At 41.1% G+C, this 22,077-nt stretch overlaps 2 protein-coding genes across 2 annotated transcripts; one reads left to right on the top strand and one right to left on the bottom strand.

The window, feature by feature from the left end:
• The first annotated feature begins 415 nt into the window (after positions 1-415).
• Positions 416-3,476, top strand: LOC146502520 (prostaglandin E2 receptor EP4 subtype-like). The gene is made up of 2 exons (XM_085133323.1): positions 416-1,228; positions 2,473-3,476. The coding sequence occupies exons 1-2, from the start codon at positions 416-418 to the stop codon at positions 2,818-2,820; spliced, it is 1,161 nt and encodes a 386-aa protein (XP_084989449.1). The 3' UTR covers positions 2,821-3,476.
• Positions 524-21,036, bottom strand: slc35e1 (solute carrier family 35 member E1). The gene is made up of 6 exons (XM_085133324.1): positions 20,620-21,036; positions 18,614-18,684; positions 11,321-11,458; positions 10,468-10,593; positions 10,139-10,384; positions 524-8,835 (listed from the first exon to the last, which is right to left on the bottom strand). The coding sequence occupies exons 1-6, from the start codon at positions 20,945-20,947 to the stop codon at positions 8,599-8,601; spliced, it is 1,146 nt and encodes a 381-aa protein (XP_084989450.1). The 5' UTR covers positions 20,948-21,036; the 3' UTR covers positions 524-8,598.
• Between the last annotated feature and the right edge of the window lie 1,041 nt (positions 21,037-22,077).

The raw sequence follows: 22,077 nt of genomic DNA, 5'->3' as shown, positions 1-22,077 counted from the left end.
ACGCACATCACTTAATCTAACGGTTGCCTCGTTTAGATCTTTGTTTGTAACCAAATGTGACTCATATCTAAACCAGAAAATTCCGCTGAAGTCTCATCTGTGACACTGTCGTCTCTTTACACCCTCGTTCAGTACACTTCCTGACAGACATCACTGACGGCTCACTGACAAATGAGAAAGGGAACGGAAATCCTATCCATCAATTCTGTCAGACTGCTGGATGCTTCAGTATATTAGAGACAACCCACCACTAGCCCACAACTGTGCGCCACGACCTCTCGGTAACTTCTGGATTACTGGAAAGCAGAGGGGATGAGACTACCAGAAAACATGCCCCTGCTGAGTCCTTATCTTCTCTTGCAGTAGGCTGAAGAGGAACTGCGCTTCCAAACCCACAACACACCACAGGATAGAAATGGAAAGCTCAAACTCTACGCACGGACCTTATTCAATAAACGAGACCACGACTCAGAATTCACAAACAGACCGTGTCGAGAAATCAATCAATTTACCGATTTTTATGTTTGCTGGAGGCGCCGTTGGGAATTTAATTGCAATAATCGTTCTTTCGGTATCAAGACAGCAGCGCAAATCTTCAGCTTTCTACACGCTGGTGTGCGGGCTGGCGGTGACGGACCTGCTTGGCACCTGCCTGGCCAGTCCGATAACTATAGCCAACTACCTTAACCCCAATGTGCTGTTGGACCAACATGTCTGCGAGTTTCAGTCCTTTTTGTTGCTGTTTTTCGGTTTGACCGGACTCAGCATCATATGCACCATGGCAGCAGAGCGATACCTGGCCATATGCTGCCCGTACACCTACCAGCGGTGGGGAGTGGACCGACGCTTTGCGCAGAAGCTTCTGCTCTTCATCTACATCAGCCACATCTTCTTTTGCTGCCTCCCAATGATGGGCATGGCGAATAGCACACTGCAGCCGTCCGAAACCTGGTGCTTCATCGACTGGAGGAAACACGACCCCGTGTCCACCGCCTACTCCGTCCTCTACAGCGTCGTTAGCCTGCTGCTGATCCTCGGCACCATCCTGCTGAACCTGGTGGTGTGCGGCGCGCTGCTGATGATGCGCCAGAGGGTCGTGCAGCTGCCCGTCACCAGAGGCAGCGTCCGCGAAAGGTGGAGAGCTCTGTCCTCGGCCGCAGAGACTCAAATGATCGCGGTGCTGGTCATGACTTCTGTGGTGGTCCTGGCCTGCTCAGCCCCACTAGTGGTAAGAGAAGTCTCTAATTAACGAGCGGTGCGCATAGAAACGTTGGTGTAACACTGCCTGGCACTTATAAACACGAGGAATTGCCAGTATTGTACTGATTAGTACCGACGCAGCAGTGCAAAACATGCATTTTAACGTCGTTAGCTTTAATTAAAAGTGGCCAAAAATAATTTTACCCACTTTCCAGCTTATCCTGGTATTTTTCCTCTAAAGCGATGCACGCAGTTAGCCTGAATGCCTGCAACAACTGCCTGTGAAATAACGAGGAACTACTTAAATCTGTAAAAGGACCTAAAAGTGGACGAACGTAGTGCTTGATTTGCTCAGTTTGCTTGATTCCAGCAAATATTTTCAGTACTCCAGAAGTTCAACTTAATATAATTGGATAAATATATATCCTACACACACACAACAATATGTATCATTAAAATGACTACAACTGAAAACTTCTGGTGACAGTTTAGTAGGGCTACCTTCACATTTTACGCATTTTACTTGCATGCCAGTTCATCAAATATTCTTGTATATTTGATGAATATATTCTATATTGTTTTCTAAGTCCAGTCATTACCTGGTCACAGTGGTTAGCACTGTTCCCTCACACCAATAAATTCCCGAGTTTGAAGCCTTTCTGTGTGGAGTTTGCTTATTTTGCCTGTGTACTGTGGTACTAAGGCTTCCTCCCACAGTCCAAAGACAGGAGGTTAGGTTCATTCTAAACTGCCTATAGGTGTGATTGTGAATGGTTGTCTGCAACAGGCTGGTTACCGGTGCAGGGTGTAATCTGCCTTTAATTGGATAAAATTTGATCATTTCTCTTCACCTCATACAGGGACGTTATATTTTGGCTTTTCAGAAAAGCCATGAAGTGTTTACACTGTGTTAAACTGTGGATTTTATTGTGTTAGAAAATAAAGTCCTTGTCTCCAGAAGAGACTTTATTAGTCATTTTCTGCTCAAAGCTAACATTTATTTTTTATATTTACAATGTCCAGCTAAACCCAAATAGCAGAAATTAATAATGCAACTCAAACAGCTTGCAAAATATTTGTAACCAGAGGTGTAGTCTACATGAGGACACCGCCTTAATATTGAGTTTGCTCATTCAATCCAGGAACCCAGGAATTTGATTTGATTTGACAGACTTTTCTTTTTTAAGATGACAAAACAGGAAATCTTCCTGCTTATGAGCTGTTAACAGTCTAAAGAAATATATTATAACAGCTCCTTTTTTCTGTTTTAAGGTTCGTGTGTTTGCAAACTGCTTCAGTGATGAAAAAAACTTCAAAGCAGACCTGGCTGCCATCAGGATAGCCTCAGTTAACCCCATCCTTGACCCCTGGATCTACATCCTCCTCAGGAAGTCCCTGTTCCGCCGGTTCCTCGGTTTATCCAGGCAAGGCAGCAGCAGCCGCAGCAGCTCCCCTCCTTTAACGCAAACCACCCTGTTTACTACCAGCATTGTGAAGGACAGCAGCGTGTTCACCCAGCTGATGTGCAACGCCAGCATCATCACTCAGCTGCCCGCTACTGTCACATTTACTCCGCGCGACACGGAGAGAGCCTCCAGCAGACTTGACTCTGCTGAGTGAGCACATATTTGACACCGATGAATGTTTGCTGCGTTATGGTGGCATGAAGAGCTTCACACGCGGCCGAAGACTCTCTCTCAGAGCCGCTGATGATGAAGATGTGGTGGGCCCACAGCACGGAGGGATCCCCAGAGCTCCTGGAGGATTATTTATTGACTGAAAGAGTTGTGTGTCACGGGGCTGACAAGAAAAGAGAAACAATGTTTGATTGAGTTGTTGTTACTGAAGTGCAATGATAGATCGAACCTTTCCATTCTGTCCAACCTCCCCATGTGGCTTCCGCCTAGCTGAGACACTCTTTCGCTAGATGAATGTCGTCTCTCATGGGGCTCACCTCCACCTTTCCCCTTCCACCTTCCTCCAGATGTCTCTGACAGTGCCAAAGTACCATGAGATGGTTCTTGTGATGGACAGGATCCTCCCTCAACTCCAACAGTGTTTATGGAAAACTCCCCGATGGTTTGTGTGGGTTTCGTTATTTCTTTTTCATCAGGAGAAACATATGAAATTAATAAAGCACTGACCAAAATATGCTGATGGTTGTTTGTAATAAAGACTCATGTTTGCACTAGAAAATCAGTCAACTGTCTTTGTCCTGAAATGAACTCATGGGTGCAATAAGAGCCAAGTGAAAATGATGAGAGGTCACATCAACAGGTCACATCAACAAAGAAAAAGTACATAGGATGAAAGAGAAGCAAAAAACCACATCCACTTTATCACTTTCTTTTTGACAAATACATTGAAAACAAAAAAAACCCCACCACGCCAAAAAACAGATGCAGGGAAATCAGGTCATTAGTCATTATGTGTAGGCAGGTAAGCTCTAAAACACTTTCGCCTTAATGCTAACAGTCTGCACTCCTGTGTAGAGGAACACTAAAGAGCTGTCACTGGTGGCTAACTGAGGCTGCCAGCATCCATCATAACATGGAAAGAGGAGAAAGTGAGCTCCGTGTGCCCAACAAAGACATGCTGCAGATGTGCGTCCTCCTCTGAAAGATCACGTGGAGCCACATAAAATAAACTTGTGCCTGTTGTTACCATACCGACTTCTTGTAAACACAGTCTGGTGTAAACAAACATGACAGCGTACACTCGGAGCTTCAAGTAAATCATTCAGTTCTACTTAAAAGTGCTGACATTTGTGCTGCATTATTAATTTGTGCCCACTAGGGGGCACTAACTGACATTTTTTAAAATATATCATCAACATGTGGTTTTGCCTTTGGGAAACTGGGAGATAAATAAGGTTTTAGCTCCTAATCAAATACCAAATTGCCATTTTATTCATCACCACTTTGTATATTATCTGCACAACAGTGGCAGAGATACTGGAAAGTTTTTAAGTGAAGAAGCACACATTTGAGGCCAGGAAGAAACAAACATGAAGAGAACAGAGCGACTGAAATGTCATGTTAGATTTATACACGCTCTCCGGAAATTAAACGCTGCACACACATAATCAAGATACTTGGACCTGAGACTTGAAACTGTGCATCAACAGGGAAGAAAGGTGATTTAAGGGACGTTAATCGCGTTTCAGAAACTGCTGATCCGCTGGGATTTTTCTGCACAAAGATTTAAAACATCCAGTCAAGGGAGTTTCTCTGAGTGTAAATGGCTTGTCAAAAACAGAGGTCAAAGGAGAACAGATGTTTTGAGATGACCAAGATGTGTAGAAGAACATGTCTGAATGAAAGTTGCTGAACCCTGAGTCAGATTTATACAGTAGCAGGACAACAGGAGACTGGAAATACATTACCTCAGGGGTGGGCAATTCCAGGCCCAGAGGGCCGGTGTCCCTGCAGGTTTTAGATGTGTCCTTGAACCAACACAGCTGATTTAAATGGCTAAATTAGCTCCTGCAGTTCTCCAGAGGCCTGGTAACGAACTAATCATGTGATTCAGGTGTGTTGACCCAAGGTGAGATCTAAAACCTGCAGGACACCGGCCCTCGGGGCCTGGAATTGCCCACCGCTGCATTACCTGGGCTGATGAATCCCAATTTCTGCTGCAGTATTTGGATGGACGGGTCAGATTTAGGCATCAAAAACACAAAAGCATGGACTCATCCTGCTTGTATCAGTGGCTCAGGCTGCTGGTGGTCTAATGATCTCAGTGCACTTTGACCCCAGGAAAACCCACTGAGCATCGCTTAAACGCCACTCCCTATCCGAGTATCGTTGCCGACAGCGTCCATCCCTTCATGAGCACAGTGTGCGCTTCAGAGGATAAAAATCTCAATCGTCTCATACTGGTCTCTTGAACATGACTGCGAGTTCATGGATTCACCAGATCTCAATCTAACAGAGCATCTTTGGGATGCGGTTTCATATCACGAATAATATATTTCCCTATAACACTTTAAGCAATAGATGGTAATCCTTAACTGCAAGACACATTATCAATATTTAAACGTTATTAGAAAGAAACCTTTTTACTGCAGAGGCCTTTTAAGAATATTTGGCTGCTAACACTTTTACTATACTGGGATTTTTATTCATACTATTCATTATTCATACTTCTTTTTATCAAACATTTATCAGTTAAGAGAACACGCAAACATTTTCAGTCTTCAATTGTGTATTTATTTAAGCAGACAAGACTGTGCACCCCCTGTACAACATTTCTGTACACAGACACCATAAATAAAAATCTAAAAACATCAGTTAAGTAAAAATTCTTTCTAGAGATCCATTGAAGAGACACAAAAATAATTATACAAGTTTTACAAAGTATTCTCCCCCTTTCTCGTCAACATTTACATCCCATTAAAAAGCTTTATGACAGACAGAGAGAGGAAATTTAAAATAATTCGCCTTGCAAACTTTCTCCCACTTTCAGAAACAGAGAGCCGGCATGAACCGTCCACGTGTCCTACGCGTTATCGTTTAGGAATTCCACGTCTTGTGGCCGAGCTGACAGAAGGCCTCTCTCTGGTGGCGCGTCAGCATCAGAAGGATTACAACCTTTCTTTTGGCAACAGGAAGAAATAAGTGAGGAAGAAAAAAAAAAAAAACATGAAGAAAAGGCGGGATGGTCTAAAACCGTTAGCTGCACTCTGCATGTGACTGGAAGCAAAATATTCTTGAGCCGTGATGCGATCGTGTCAATTTCTTTGTAAATCACACTTCTAAAATTTTCTTGGCTCTTCATCTAATACGATACTTCCCATCTGAGATCTGTGAATTACCGCACCAGTCTGGTAAGAAGAAGATGAATCATTTTCTTAATGGGTGAAGAGTTCCCTCCTGCTGTCTGCAAAAACAATTTACACTTGTAGATTTAAAATCATGCCCGTGCATCTTGCAAGACTGAAACATTTCAGATTTGTCAATGTTCACATTAGCAGTGGCAGAAACTGCAAAGACATTGCAGTGAAATAATAAATAAAACCGCACGTTTCTTTATCTTTAAGCTCCGTTTTGGGCTCCACCAACTCATTAAAACATATCTGGATCTTTATTATAAACAAAATCTCCCCTCCTTAAAAACTGATTCTTATTAAAACTACTTTTTAAACGTCTGCAAAACCACTGAGCGCTTCCACAGAGGTAAAGAAATGGGCTCTTTAATATGCTGCCGTCACTCCACTATGAGCGACACAATCACATTTTTCCCATCGGATGCAAAACTGAAACTATGCTGCTCGGTAGATAAAGGCTGAGATGATTAAATCTAACATTTGAAATGGATGCTGAAGTCATAAAAGTTTGAATTCATCACTTTGTTTGTTTTTATTTATGGTTACCGTTTACGGTGGGGAAAATGTCACGAAGGCCAACACAAACAACAGACAGCCTCAAAGTGAACAACAGACAACAACACACAAACTATATTTCAAAACAATGGACAGCGAGTTTGGTTGTACTGCAATGTTTCTGATTACTCAGTGTAAGAATTATTTTAGAGGACTTAAATTTCAGTATGTAATTTAATAAAAAATAAAATAACATGGTGGCAGTTAATAGCTAGTTTTCTCCATGACTCTAGAAAGGAGTAAACAGACACGTTTTGGAGACACTGGTTTGTGGTGGGGAAAAACCCACACATCACTGAATACTGTGACAGCATTTAATTAATAACCCTCCCCAAAAACCAAAAAAGAAAACAAGCTCACAACCAGCGCTCGATTCGAAAGCAACAGAGTCAAAAACAAGAAAAACTGTCTTCCTGCACTTTACAGAGATGCTCAGTAATGCAATCAGTAGTGACGATAGAAAGCCCACCTGAAATTACAGGTGAATCTTTCATTGCACAATCCAAACCTCTGTCCAGTGACTCTATGACGCCAGTGTCGACAAATTAAAAGAAAACGCATCAAGTGGTTTGAAGACGTGCAAACTCGACACGGCGTTCTGTTTTTAAAAACTGAAACATGACAGAGCAGCTTTTGGTTCAGGCTGAGCTTGAACCAAAGCTTGAAGCTTCGCAGACTGATAAATACAAATAAACCAAAAAAAAAAGTCTCCATGACAACAAAAACACCTCCATTATATTTTATGTAGTGGGGTACAGAAGAAACAAATACATCCTTCGTGCATGAAGCTGCGCATCTTTTGTTATGCAAATCTAATTTTAGGCCTTATTCATTCATTCAAAGACATAATCGTACAAGAGCTTTTTCTAAGCTGACATCCACGCACACACAAACTGGAGTGTCGGTGTGTTCAGGATACTTTGACGAGCAGCTGGGAATTGAACCACCAACCTTCTGATTAGTAGATGACCCGCTCAACCTCCTGAGCCACATTTATACCAACAAATAATACATTAAACTATTTTCTGTTTCACCAGGGAGAAGCACAGATCTGTACGAGGTCACTGACCTTTCTAGATAACAGAAATGGTCTCGCTCTTCGTTCAGCGATGTGGTTTTCATAAGTGTTTGGCTTTATTAAACATTTATGAACATCAATGGACTCATCTGCTTTTAATTTGGAGCATTTTTCCTAATTGGGCACTTTTATTAGTGGGAGTGTGGATATCGATTGTATGTATTCAGTCTGTGGCTATGCTAGAGGCTCTGTGAGGTTTTTAACTATATAGAATATCATTACAACCCATCTTGATTGTTGATATGTTTCAATCTGGACAGAAAGAATGAACGACTAACACTTGGTGTTGAAAACATTGCCAATCGCAATATCAGATCAAACCTACAAAACCCACTATATTCCCAAGAACTCCCATCAGCGTTAAGGCTAAAATTTATTCACTGATGACTAACTCAACAGTTTGTATCTCCCCACATTGTCTCAAGTAAATTTTAAAGAGAGAGGAAAAAAAAAAGACATGAAATGCCAAAACCTAAAAATTTTAAGGATCTTGACTGAACTAAAAGACACGACAGACTCGTAATTCGGTGCACGTCAACATTCACAGTGATGGTTACAGATGACGTCCTTTCCTCTCAAAGTAAACAAACTAGAATGTTATGGCTGGTAGTGAAAACAAAAATCAAACATCTGCAAACAGTCGTGTGGAGATCCTTTTCCAGCGACCTTCCTGGCCGATACAAATAGATTCTAACCGTCGCGTTCAGTCAGTACCAAAGAAATAAATAAAGACCTACACCAAAGCTGACTCAAAATGGAGTTTAGACAGGGAGAGAGAAGGGGTGGGAGAGGTCACATGACTGGCCCGTGATGTCAGACACCTCATTCTTCAACACAAACAGCCCTCAGTCTCCAGGTGATTGAGACCTGCCTCTGAGCCGCCGGGCTACACGCAGTAATGTCTATGACAGCTACCAGAGTGAGGACGAGTCCTCCTTTACACCACATATTGGTGGTTGCTGCTGTAGTTTGTCGTGTAGGTCTGCTGGCTGTACTGGAAGTGGTCAGTCAGGACGTGGTTCCAGCTGTGCTGCTGCTGCTGCTGCTCCGGGCTGTGAGGGAAAGGCACTGACCCGTTGGCCTGGATCTTCTCCAGCGCCGGGTTGTCAAAGGACACCAGGTCCTGTTTGGAGCCTGGCAGCAGCTTCTTCTCCTTGTTAGCGTCATACTTGGCCTGTTGGCAAAGGACAATAGCAAAAAGATTTGAAATCAACCAGGTTTTAAATGTTGGATCACCTGAACTGACCATGTAGGTCAAAATTAGGGCTGCACAATTAATCGTTAGAAAATCGCGATCTCGTTTCATACTTATGTGCGATCTCATTTCCAAATGACAACGATTTAAAAGAAAGAAAAAAAAAAGAAAAAAAAGACGCAGTTATTGTACCGGTATTGTACCGCATTTTGATCAGGGACGTAATCTGCATGAAGACAAGCGCTCACTCTTCCTGCTCAACAAATGACAAGGGCGGAGCCTTATACCACGTGATACAGAAGATGGCTGCTAAAATTGGCAGGGAAAAAACAACGGAGAGCACGTCAGGGATGACGAGAAAGTGACAGGAGAAAATCCATCCCGGTCAACCACCCAAACATCAATAACGGGAACCTTATACAGCGCTTCCCTATACACGTCGACCTCCCGCAGGCACAAAGAAATTACGGAGGCTATTACTTATCACCTGACCAAAGATATGGCTCCATCAACACTGTGCAAAACGAGGGATTTAGGAAAATGATCAACACCCTAGACAAACGCTACACAGTGCCGTCCCGCAACTATTTTTCTATTGTTGCTCTACCTGCTCTATACACGCAGTGTCGAGCAACGGTGGAGACGGAATTTCAAGCAGTACAACATTTTGCGGCAACGACAAAATGTGAGACATTTGTTGTTTTTATGTTTATTTATTGTTTTTATGTTCAGTCTCAACTGTTACGAAGTTGATGTGCAGTTAATAAGTGCAATAAATATTTATATTGGAAAAGAAAATCGTGAGAGTATCGTGATCTCAATTCTAAGCAAAAAAATCGTGATTCTCATTTTATACAAAATCGTGCAGCCCTAGTCAAAATGGTCAAAGAAGATAAATGAGTGCAAAAGAGGAAAGCAGCTCAAGTTGGATTGATGGTAAAACTACTGGAAGAAGTCCTTTAAGGGTGAAATCAAAGCAGTCTGTGGACTGAAAATAAACAAGGACAGGAGTGTAAGAGGACTTGGGGGCTGGTAGAGAAGCAAATCACTTAGAGACAGTAAGTTCCAGACCCTGAACTCTAAGTGCAACGTTTGTATGTTTCTCTTACACCACGACGTAAGAAAGGTGAAATTATTTATAGCGTGTGTGTTTTGACAACAATGACATAAAACAGGCTTGCATCACATCCAATTTAAACAACAGAAGCAAGTGCACGTTGCATCGTGCCTTAATGGATTAAATGCACATCTTTATAATGAACTTTCGCTTGGGCTGACTGACCTTGTTGTAAAGGAAGACTCCGACGATAGCCGTCATCATTCCCAGGACGTTTGTCAAACTGACGGGATTTCGCAGCATTAGCAGCGAGATGCTGATGACCATGATCCTCTTGGTGGCGTTGGCGACGGCGTAGCTGAGCGGGCTGACGATGTTGAGTATGCTGAAGGCGATGACGTTCTGAGCGAAATTGCAGAACCCGCTGATGAGCAGCAGGATAATGGTACTCATGGACCCCGAAACATCCGTCTGAGACGAAAGGAGTTAGGTCAGATAAAGCTCACGGTCACCGAGGCAGCTCTAGTTCACGCCAGACTCTTACTGCTACTCACCAAGTCTCCATTCACCAGAAACACAGAGAGGTCCACCAGAACCCAGGTGGGCAGCATGAAGATCACAGCGTTAAAGCCCAGGATGTTCAGCAGCCTCAGGTGGTGGACCCGCGTGTCACGCAACACCTGTAAGAACAAACAAAACCTTAGGCTGCAACTCTGTTAATGCGTCTTTAAACTGATATAAAGAACTCTGTAAGCATTTCAGCACACTTTCAGAAATCTCCATTTCTTTATTACACACTCAAGAGATTTAATAACGCACCACTCTATTTTTGGCCCAATCTGGGAAGACCTTACATCTGTTAAGAAAACTATAGCTGCCTTTTTGATAACATGTGAGACTTGGTCACACCCGACTGATTATTGTGAGCAATCCTGTGTCGTCACAAAACCTTTATCCGGATAACGCACCCAAGCCTATAAAAAAAAAAAAAAAGGCACAGTAGGTTTGGAAAAAATTACATGTGAGATTTCCAAGACTGGGGCAACCTGAGTGGGATCGTGCCACTGGGATGCTGGAGGAAAAACCCGTGAAGTTGCTTGAATGCAACAGGACAATCCTCCTCGGCAGTAATACTGCGTTATTAAATCCCTTGAGTGCATTTTCATTTCCTCTCTGTTAATGTGTCATAAGTAGGAAACCACAGCTAAGAGAAGGAGATCCTACATCGACTTTTTTCCACCCTTTGAGACTCAAAAAGTGGCAGTTAAACTGTGGCTATGATTTGAATGAAAAAACAGGAAGTCTCTAACAATGTCGGCTGGTTCATTTGGACATTTTTCAGAGAAGAGAAAAAAAAAAATCAGCAGATCAGCACACGTGGCACACAGCAACATGAGGGTGGATTACCTTTTTGGAGAAGATGTTCTGCAGTGAGAAGCAGAGCGTGGCAGCCAGAGCGCTGATTAGTCCCGTCATATTAAAGGACAGCTCAGTCACTGTGGCCAGCAGCACCCCACCAATGATGGGAATGAGCGATACGTACACCTAAGAACACACAAAGCACAAACTGTTTCATCACTTACATCTAAAGCAACACATTTAGGAAATTTCATTTCCAGTGCAGGAAATATTTTGCACTCTCTAGCAAAAATGGCAGGTTTATAAAAATAAATTAGCAACCATGTTTGTAATCAATGAACTGCTTTAATTCATTCATAAATATGCATCCAATCGATATAATGGTCTAACAGACAGTAACAGTAACATAGAGAGAGAGAAGTATTTCCCATGAGAAACTGTGCTGATGTACTGCTGGCAGTAACACCTGTAGCTTATCAGGAACAAACTCAAAGTCTACAGATGACATGTGTTTATAAATATCTGTTTTGGCTGAACAGCTGGTGAAACTTGGTCTTGAAAATAATAAAATTGACTTTTAAGATAAACAAGCAGAGAGTTTCTGTTGTCTCACAACATCCAGATGATTCACTGATTGAGCTATTAGTGAATACATTTTGTAGATGAACTGAAAAAAGAAAGTAGTAATTGTAGCCAAATGAGTAAGAATGTGAGCAGCTTGGTGCCTCGTAATGGTACAGTGATGTGAAAGAAACGTTTCACAGGCCTCTATACTCCATGATTTAATCGCTTATAGAACCACCTTTAAGAGCAATAATTAAAAGTAACTGTTTTCTGTATGACTAGGGCTGTTCGATATAACGATATATATTGGATGACGATATAAAAACGTCTATGTTTCATTTTACGGTATTTTTTTTTTTCGTGGTGTCGCAAAATAAACTGTTTACGGCAATATTTTTTTCATCGTTTTGATGGTCACTGTAGTGGATATATTAATTTATTAAAGTTCTCTCTTTCTCTTATATTTAATATAACCACACTACGGATGGACAAGCGCCTGTTTTTATGGGTTGTCGTTAGCAACAACGACGGTAACAGCATCGCGTGTCCGCTTGTTTATTTTCCACATAAACCTTTCACAATAAAGCTCAAGATCCTGTTGAGACTTTTCAAAATAAACGGAATCACATGAAAATGTATTATTGACAGATGAGAAGCAAAAAAAAAAAAGAGTCATCAGGAGCTAAAAAATAAACCTTAGACTCCAACGTTAGAACAGGCTTTTCCCCGCAGCACGCCGTGTAATAAATACTCACAAAGAAAACGGCGGTCGTTACAACTTACAGTGGGGCAAAAAAGTATTTAGTCAGCCACCGATTGTGCAAGTTCCCCCACTTAAAATGATGACAGAGGTCAGTAATTTGCACCAGAGGTACACTTCAACTGTGAGAGACAGAATGTGAAAAAAAAATCCATGAATTCACATGGTAGGATTTGTAAAGAATTTATTCGTAAATCAGGGTGGAAAATAAGTATTTGGTCACCTCAAACAAGGAAAATCCCTGGCTCTCACAGACCTGTAACGTCTTCTGTAAGAAGCTTTTCTGTCCCCCACTCGTTACCTGTATGAATGGCACCTGTTTGACCTCATCATCTGTATAAAAGACACATGTCCACAGCCTCAACCAGTCAGACTCCAAACTCCGCCATGGCCAAGACCAAAGAGCTTTCGAAGGACACCAGGAAAAGAATTGTAGACCTGCACCAGACTGGGAAGAGTGAATCTACAATAGGCAAGCAGCTTGGTGTGAAAAAATCAACTGTGGGAGCAATCATCAGAAAATGGAAGACATACAAGACCACTGATAATCTCCCTCGATCTGGGGCTCCACGCAAGATCTCATCCCGTGGGGTCAAAATGATCATGAGAACGGTGAGCAAAGATCCCAGAACCACACGGGGGGACCTGGTGAATGACCTGCAGAGAGCTGGGACCAAAGTAACAAAGGTCACCATCAGTAACACACTACAACGGCAGGGAATCAAATCCCGCAGTGCCAGACGTGTTCCGCTGCTGAAGCCAGTGCATGTCCAGGCCCGTCTGAAGTTTGCCAGAGAGCACATGGATGATACAGCAGAGGATTGGGAGAATGTCACGTGGTCAGATGAAACCAAAGTAGAACTTTTTGGTATAAACTCAACTCGTCGTGTTTGGAGGAAGAAGAATACTGAGTTGCATCCCAAGAACACCATACCTACTGTGAAGCATGGGGGTGGAAACATCATGCTATGGGGCTGTTTTTCTGCCAAGGGGACAGGACGACTGATCCGTGTTAAGGACAGAATGAATGGGGCCAAGTATCGTGAGATTTTGAGCCAAAACCTCCTTCCATCAGTGAGAAACGGTGAGAACACACCGCCCGGGCAACAAAGGAGTGGCTCCGTAAGAAGCATTTGAAAGTCCTGGAGTGGCCTAGCCAGTCTCCAGACCTCAACCCCATAGAAAATCTGTGGCGGGAGTTGAAAGTCCGTGTTGCTCGGCGACAGCCCCAAAACATCACTGCTCTTGAGAAGATCTGCATGGAGGAATGGGCCAAAATACCAGCTACTGTGTGTGCAAACCTGGTAAAGACCTATAGTAAGCGTTTGACCTCTGTTATTGCCAACAAAGGTTATGTTACAAAGTATTGAGTTGTATTTTTGTTATTGACCAAATACTTATTTTCCACCCTGATTTACGAATAAATTCTTTACAAATCCTACCATGTGAATTCATGGATTTTTTTTTCACATTCTGTCTCTCACAGTTGAAGTGTACCTCTGGTGCAAATTACTGACCTCTGTCATCATTTTAAGTGGGGGAACTTGCACAATCGGTGGCTGACTAAATACTTTTTTGCCCCACTGTATGTCTAAAAATGTGTAGTTTCATGCATCAGTTAAAACACTCAACTCCAGGTACACGACACCCAGCTGGAAACACTTCACCTACCCGAGATTCACAGAATTTACAGAAAATATTACATTTTTTGTGATTTATATTGTTATCGGACGATAGATGTTTTATATCGGGATATGAGATTTTGGTCATATCGCACAGCCCTATGTATGACTATTAGTCTCTCACATTATTGTGGATGAATTTCTTCTTCACAACATTGCTTCACTTCATTGAGGTGTGTTGTTTTTTTGTTTATGCACAGCTCTCTTTATGCCCTGCCACAGCACTTCAGTCAGGTTGAGGTCTCAACTTTGACTTGCGTGATGCAATAACTTGATTGTTTTCTTTTTCAGCCATTTTGCCTGTTAACTCAGTTTAGGACTGGCTTTACCATCAGACAGGTGGCCTTGGTTCATGGTTATTGTCGCCCTCCTGTTGCTGTAAAACAAGCCTAAACCATCACTGCTCCACCACCGTGCTTGACAGCAGGTATGAGGTGTTGCTGCTGATATGTTGTGTTTGGTTTTCGCCGATTGTGGCGTTGTGCATTATGGCCCAACATCTCCACTCTGGGCTCGTCTTTCCAAAGGACACTGTTCCAGAAGCCTTGCAGTCATACTTGTTCAGTGTTTTGCTAACATTACTATCATGAACTGGGGTGAATCTGATGGGACATCTACTCCTGGGAAGCCTTTGCACTGTATTAACAAACACCAGACCAGCAAATTGCCAAAATGACTGCTTTTATAGAGGCGGTCACACTTGCTGATGATCAGTTATTCAAGGGCATTTAATTAGTAGCTCCTGACTGCTACTTATCCTCTTAACTCCTATGAAAGCAGTAAGCGTGTAGTGCATGGAGTCGTGTAAAAACTCTTTCATATGACTGGATAAACATTGGTTTGTGTTAATTTGGCTTTCTTACTTCTTTGTGTTCGTGTATTTCTAATCTTCAGCACAGCGATTAGTCCAGAGTGTGCAGCTGGACCTGGTAACTCTGATTAGACATACACTTGAGGTGAACAGCTCATCTACATTTGCATCCTGAAATACAGCGTCCAGCACTTGTTATGAAACCCACTTGTGCACCTACACACTCACCCACTCAGCCCCCAACAAACCACTCTGAAACTAAAAAAACTAAACAAAAAATAAACTAAACACTGAACAGCAAATAAATGCTCTCAAACTATCAAACCACTCTTTATCTCACATGAGCAAAATGCACAAGACCAATAAGACAGGCTCCAACTGAGGTGAACCCCCCAAAATTTCCATTAGTATCATTGTGACCCAAACTGAACTGCTGCAGCACAACATACTTAAACTAGCTCCATTAATGTGTTGTTTAATAATTAACCAGTCTCTTAACTGGATGCACTACATGGAAACAGTTCCCAGTAAAAACTTGTTCACACACCCTCATGTTAAAAGTTAACTTCTGATAACACATCAAAAGTGCAGGTGCATCCAAAACAAAAAACAAAAAGATGCAGGTCTACTTACTGGCATCACAAAAATATACAGCGGGGACAATGTTGAACCTTCAGGGAGGAGTTTTCTATTTTGGTAAAGGCCCAGATTTGTGTCCTAATTCAGTTGCTCCAAATTATTTTGGAGATTTAGACTAAAGCTTAAAATTACACTCCACAGTGGTGTTGCAGTGGCCTGCATTGCATTGTCCTGACAAGGTGCTCTCCACATAAAACCCATCCAATATCATGTAGTCTACCAATTTTACCTAAAATATAACCATAAGCATAATTAAAGTCCATGTTTTAAACATTACATATTGATAAAGTGTTTTATGAGACGTATTATAATAAGTCTCATACAACTTCAGTTCTCACACATAGTAAGAGGTCATCAGAGCCATGTTGCCTCCCGTCTCAACACTGAACTGGGAGATAAACATTACGTGCTAATCTCAGACTCTGAAGACTTTCACATGACGCAAACTCTGTGTAAACATTTTGTTGCCATGGATCCAGTTAGGTTTTGAACACTGCATCTATGTTTAAGTTTAGACTTAAAACTTCCCTTTTTGATAAAACATATAGTTGGGCCTGAACAAGGTCAACCTGAATCCTGCCATAGGCCCCTGCTGCTGGGAGCTTCTCATGATGCACTTAGTGTGTCTTATTTACTCACTGTGTATTTATACATCACTTTGCATTTTAATAACTATTAAATAACTGTTTTAATAACTATTAAAATGCAAAGTGATGCATTCTGGCTCTATACCACAGACCCATCTTCCCCTTCTCCTTTCCATTGTCTCCAAGAGCTTCCTGGTTGTTGGGAGTGTCTATATATTATTGTATGTTCTTGCAGTATAAAGGTCACTGTTGTTGTCATTTGGTGCAATAGAAATAACATTGGATTGAAATGAACTGAAACTAAACTGACAGCTCAGTCTAAACCAGTAGAAACATGTTTTCCAGGTAGGGGACTGATAGTATATTTATTCTCATATATACAAGGCATACAACATTCATTAAAATTATTACAATTAAGCGACTGGTTTCTATATTAAAGCCTGAATATAGAATGAAACACACACACTTTTATATCCAAGTTCAATGTGAAATTGAAATTAATATTTTTCAAAAGCCGACTTCTGTTGTTATTACATCCAAAAGTTTCAAGGTATTATTTCTAATGTTCCCAATATGAATTTTTGAAATACTCATATTTATGTACGGCAGGCAGAGCACAAGGTTTTAGTTTGATTTATGCACCTTCACATCCCTGCAGGAAGTTTATCTTTTACCAATAAGAAGACAGGATATGTGCTGGGTGCCATTACAATGTGTATTATAATGGTTTCGACAGACCTTCAAATCTGCTGCCAGAGATAACAGATCCAAATATTCAAAGATTTCAAGCATCCATTATTCTATGTCTGCAAGCTGCACTCCAGAGAGTCCGCAATCACATTTAAAACACTTGGAGCACGGAGCTCAAGTAGTTTTATTGATAATGGAATTTAAAATAGTCTTAAAGTGGATCGTTTCTTTTGAATAAAAAAGACATTTTATTTGATGAAGGAATATAAGAAACTTGATCGGTGTTTCAGGAAGGGGGTTTTCTCATTTAACTCTAATTTAATACAAGTCTGATCAAAGTCAATGCAGCGTTCTCTTTTTCTAAGGAAATATGAGCTCAGCACTAATGTGTGTATATGACACATCAACCAAACAACTAATTACTTAAAAACGTCATGACATTAAGGACACCAGGATAACTCCCACATTATAATCAACAGTTGGACAGCTTACTGTACTCCTACATTCCCATCATGCTTTGTTTATTATTAAGAGCTGTGTATACTTCGTCATGAGCGAGGGGCGATTCCTGCACCAAACTATTTTAATCATTGCTGTGTGTCTGTCAGTGAGACTTTGTGGGAAGGTGGAGCAAAAAAACAATGGAAAGAGCAGTTACAATTAGGAGGGGAGCATTGCGGCTATCGTAGGCAGGAGCCTCGCGGAGTGATACGTACTGTGCTTCAACATAATATTACCGTATTGTGTGTGTATAACCTCTTTTTAAGTTTTGTGGATATTATACATGGTTATGCTGAGGATATGTTGGCCAATTTCCACTGGAAATGCATTTTGGTTAAACTGTCAGCAAGGAATTTGCATTTGCACTGTTAAATTTTTATATAACCTTACTGCACATAAAAAACAGCTGCTTGTTTAAGTGAAAATACATTGATGGGGTTTTTTTTGCACTTATAAAGTTGTGGAGTTGTAAAGTATTTTGTCTAGTGTCAATTATATTGTCAGTTATATCGTCATCACAAATTTTCAAATGTATATCGTGATAAATATTTTTGGTCATATCGCCCTGCTCTACTCACCACTACTGTCTCACGTTTCAAAGTGCACTCGATGAATGGCGAGAATTACCAATGCAGATAATCTTTAGTTGCATTGCAGTTCAATCGTTTTAATTGTGATATTAAAGTGCGACAATTTGTTGTTGCACAGACTGAGATAAAAAGCTAAAAACAAGCCTTAATGCAACCTTGCAGTGAAATGCACTCCAAGATATATTTAATTGATATGAGTTGAACTACCAGTTGATGTACTGCTAATGCACGGTGTGGTATGCATGGCCCCAAACCCAACTGTCTAAATAACGGAAGAAGAGAGGGGTTAAATGGGAATTTATTAGGCGAGTGTGGTCACCTGGTGTAAGAAAAAAAGCCCCTCTTCCTCTCTCACCTCCACCCTCCCTCAGAAGGTTTCATCAACTTTGTGGACAAAAGCCCCTACAGATGCCTGTAATATGAGATCCAGGACAGACACAGCAGCACTGTGCCACATCACCACTGCTGAGTCTCAGACAGAGCAGGCCTTGTCGTTAGCCGTGCTCAACCTACTCACCTTTGTGGTCTGCTTCTCTCTCATGATAATTCTCGACAGCAGCACAACCCATATCGGCATTGTAGCTTTGACTGTAAAAGACATGACAAGGAACGACGTCAGTTTCTTTTTTCTTAAACAAACATGAACTATTAACAGCAGCAATTAGGCACGGTACGTCAGAGCTAGGCCCACACCTCTGTCAAACATCCAACCTGTCACAAACCTGGGGTTTGCACACCTCCCTCGACTGCACTTGCTTCATTTAAACACAGACTAAAGCGCAACTCAGTTTATCACTATGGGTTTTTTTCCCCTGAAAACCAATGCCAGAGTAGGCGCTCAGTACTGGCGTCACACAAAGTAGATAGAATGATCATTGTGTAGGTTCACAAGGTCAGAAGCTCATTCCTAAAGTAAAAACACTGATGCAACTGCTGTGGCTCCAAAACTCAGGTCAGAGGTGACAAAGATATTTTACAGTGACATTTTATTTACAGACTTGCTCTAAATCAGTTGTTATTAAGTATCTGCTAAACTTAATACAGAAATAAGTAAATAAAATTGAGACTTTTAGAGTTGTTTCAAGTTGGAACTTGTAACTACATTACAGTGCGATGGAGTTTGAAGGTGCAATTAATGAGAAATTCAACATGTGTTGCTAACTTGCAGAATCTGCAGGTAATAAGAGAGCGAGTGGAGAAACCAGAGCTGATGGAATTCATCTGCCACAACAAGTTAAAAGAGTCAATGGAAACTAAATTAATGGAATAATCTTTAAATGACACAATAGATGCAAAAGGTTAAAGTAGTTCAAAAAGGTGCAGTTGATACATACCACGGGAAATATTTGAATTGAACTTGAGGAGGGTTTAATATGTGTATTTCCATCTTTCACAGGATAAGAGGCACATGCTTCCTGCTTTTTTTCTTACAAATGCAGATCAACTATATAGTTCTTTTGGGGGCTGTAATTTGCGGTCCTATTAAATGAGAAGGTTAACCTTTTATTTGCAAAAAAAAGAAAAAAAGAAAAAAGAAAAAGAAATAGGGTGGGGAAAGAAGACAAAAGGGTTTTTAAATGTACAACATTTGTTTGATAGCTGTCTGTAAAGATTACCCTTGTGATTCAGATTAGTATTAATACTTTAATTTATGCATCTTGCACTATATTTTTCTTACATGTGCATTTTTAGTTTTGCATGTAGAGTATATTGTGGTTTTATACAGTTAGATGCTGTAAATCCATTGTGCTTGTATAATGTGGTTGTAAAAGTCCAAACAGAAACAAGGGTTGAGTTAGCAACAGATAATAACTGTTTTTCATGCTTTGTACTGGAAGTGCCAAATGGCCCTGTCTCTTAAGACAGAGACTAAGAAAACATTCAGATTAGTGACATGATAGTATTATTATGATACATTTTTATAGATTAAGCAGCCTGGTGTACATTTCCTGGGTGCAACATAATCACAGCCGGATCTTAATATTTCCTTTACTTTACAAACAGTATTCCTACACTATTATATAGTGGCTTTCGCTTCTTTCAGCTCAATAACAATGTTTAAAGGACTATGTGTTAGTATTAGCCGTTTTTTTCACATTTATCAGCAGGTAGGCTCACAAAAATGTCACTTCAGCTTGTTAAAGGAGAAAAAAGCAGTTGCAGAGGCTCGCATGTTATATGGTGGTTTAACATCTAAGTTAGGGAAGCACGGCGGCTCATTAATGGACCCTCCCCCTTAGCTATGAAGCTAGCAAACAGTAGCTCATTAGTAATTCTTTGGAGAGTCTAAAGCTAATTAGTTTATATTAAGAGGACACGAAGCGAGATTAATTAGCCTCATTAAAACAAGACCTACAGTACACAGATTCTACGTGGGGCCCACAGCCTGGTTAAATGCCGTGCCACCCTGCGTTAGCCGCGATGCTAACATTGGCTGACAGGACGGACACATCATCAAGTTACCCCGGCTGACAGGCTCCAGGTGGCGGCGCATTAAAATGAAAACAAAACCGCTGTACTCACCGGTATGCGCGTACGACACGGGCACTTTCCATATGCTGAAGTGAGCCGACACGGAGGCAAAGTATTTTCCGAAAGCTAAAGGCAGGATGTACCACCAGTAGTACCTGCTCGGCAGTTCTGTTTTGGGGACTCCCCAAGCCCGCAACAGCGGGGGGAGGAAGACGACGATAGAGATGATATGAAAGAGAGAGACTGTGACCGGGTACGGGAATCCATTGAGGATGATTTTGTTGACAACATTTCCCCCCGAGCTGACCGTGTACCAGCACACACACAGCGAAACTATCCGGATCCCTTCCCTGACCGGGGTCCGCTGCACCGCAGCCATCTTCCAGCGCGGAGTGACGAGTCACCGGTGGTGTGGATGCACCGGAGAAGCTCACCCGTCACACTCACAGCCGCGAACGCTTCCGGGCGTACCCTTCAAAATAAAAGACAACAGTGTCCGTCGAAAGATATTCACCGTGGGCGGAAGTGTACAGCTCAAATCAGTAAATACGCGTTAAAACCAAGGTTTTTATGGTAAGTTTTATACTATAGTTTTAACTTTAGTATTATTTAAATTAATTTAGTGTTAGTTTGGTTTAAAAAAATTCTTTCTTAAAACTTGCTTGACTGATTGTCGTGTTTATTGAGATTCTGGATGAGACTGTGAGTTAAGTGCTTTCAAAAAGTTTAATGTTTTTTTTGCAATACCTGGATTAATTTTTCTAAACCTTGCCTCTGACATATGGCCTCCATACATAAAAATTAAAAAGACTGAACATTTTAAAACAATAAAAACTAAATTGAAACAAATGTAACTCTGGAAACTAACTGAATTAAAACCAAGAAGTCAAAATGAAATAAAAATAAAAGCTAATTTAAAAAATACAAAACTACGATAACTCTAGTGAAAACTTTAAAACAAACACAGCTCTGTGCCTTTATCAAAAAGTACTGTCATGCTGAGTATAGACATTTTAAACATAGCCCATTATTGTACATGTTTATTGTAAAAAGCCAGTATAACTGTCAGTCTCAGCCTTTTCTCTTTTATTGTCACAAGGTTAATGACCATCATTGACACTATCAGTTTGTAAACAGATAAAATTAATTGTGACGAGATCTGAGTTCAGGAAAAATGACCTGCCCAGCCCTGATGTAGATGTTAAGCCTTGATAGAAATATGCAGTCTCAGACTGCTCATGTTTAAAAAGGGAACTGAACATTCAGATTTTTGAAGACTCATACAAAGTCATTGTCAGGCCATCTGACACAATGGTATGGTAATTTCACACGATTTTTAAAGGCTGTATTTAGAGCTGCGACTAAGTACAGTACACGTATATTACTTTAGTGTAAGAAAATGTCTCAAAAAATCTGGTGCCAAACTGAAAACGTAGCAAATTCTTGTAACCAAGATTTTTTTGACATTACATGTATAAAAATAAGAGAGAGAGAGTTATTCAATCAGTT

Source organism: Neolamprologus multifasciatus, chromosome 15 (genome assembly GCF_963576455.1).
Source record: "Neolamprologus multifasciatus chromosome 15, fNeoMul1.2, whole genome shotgun sequence".
In the NCBI taxonomy this organism is placed as follows: domain Eukaryota; kingdom Metazoa; phylum Chordata; class Actinopteri; order Cichliformes; family Cichlidae; genus Neolamprologus; species Neolamprologus multifasciatus.
The sequence above is the reverse complement of the archived record's forward strand: the minus strand, read 5'-3'. Positions and strand labels throughout refer to the sequence as shown.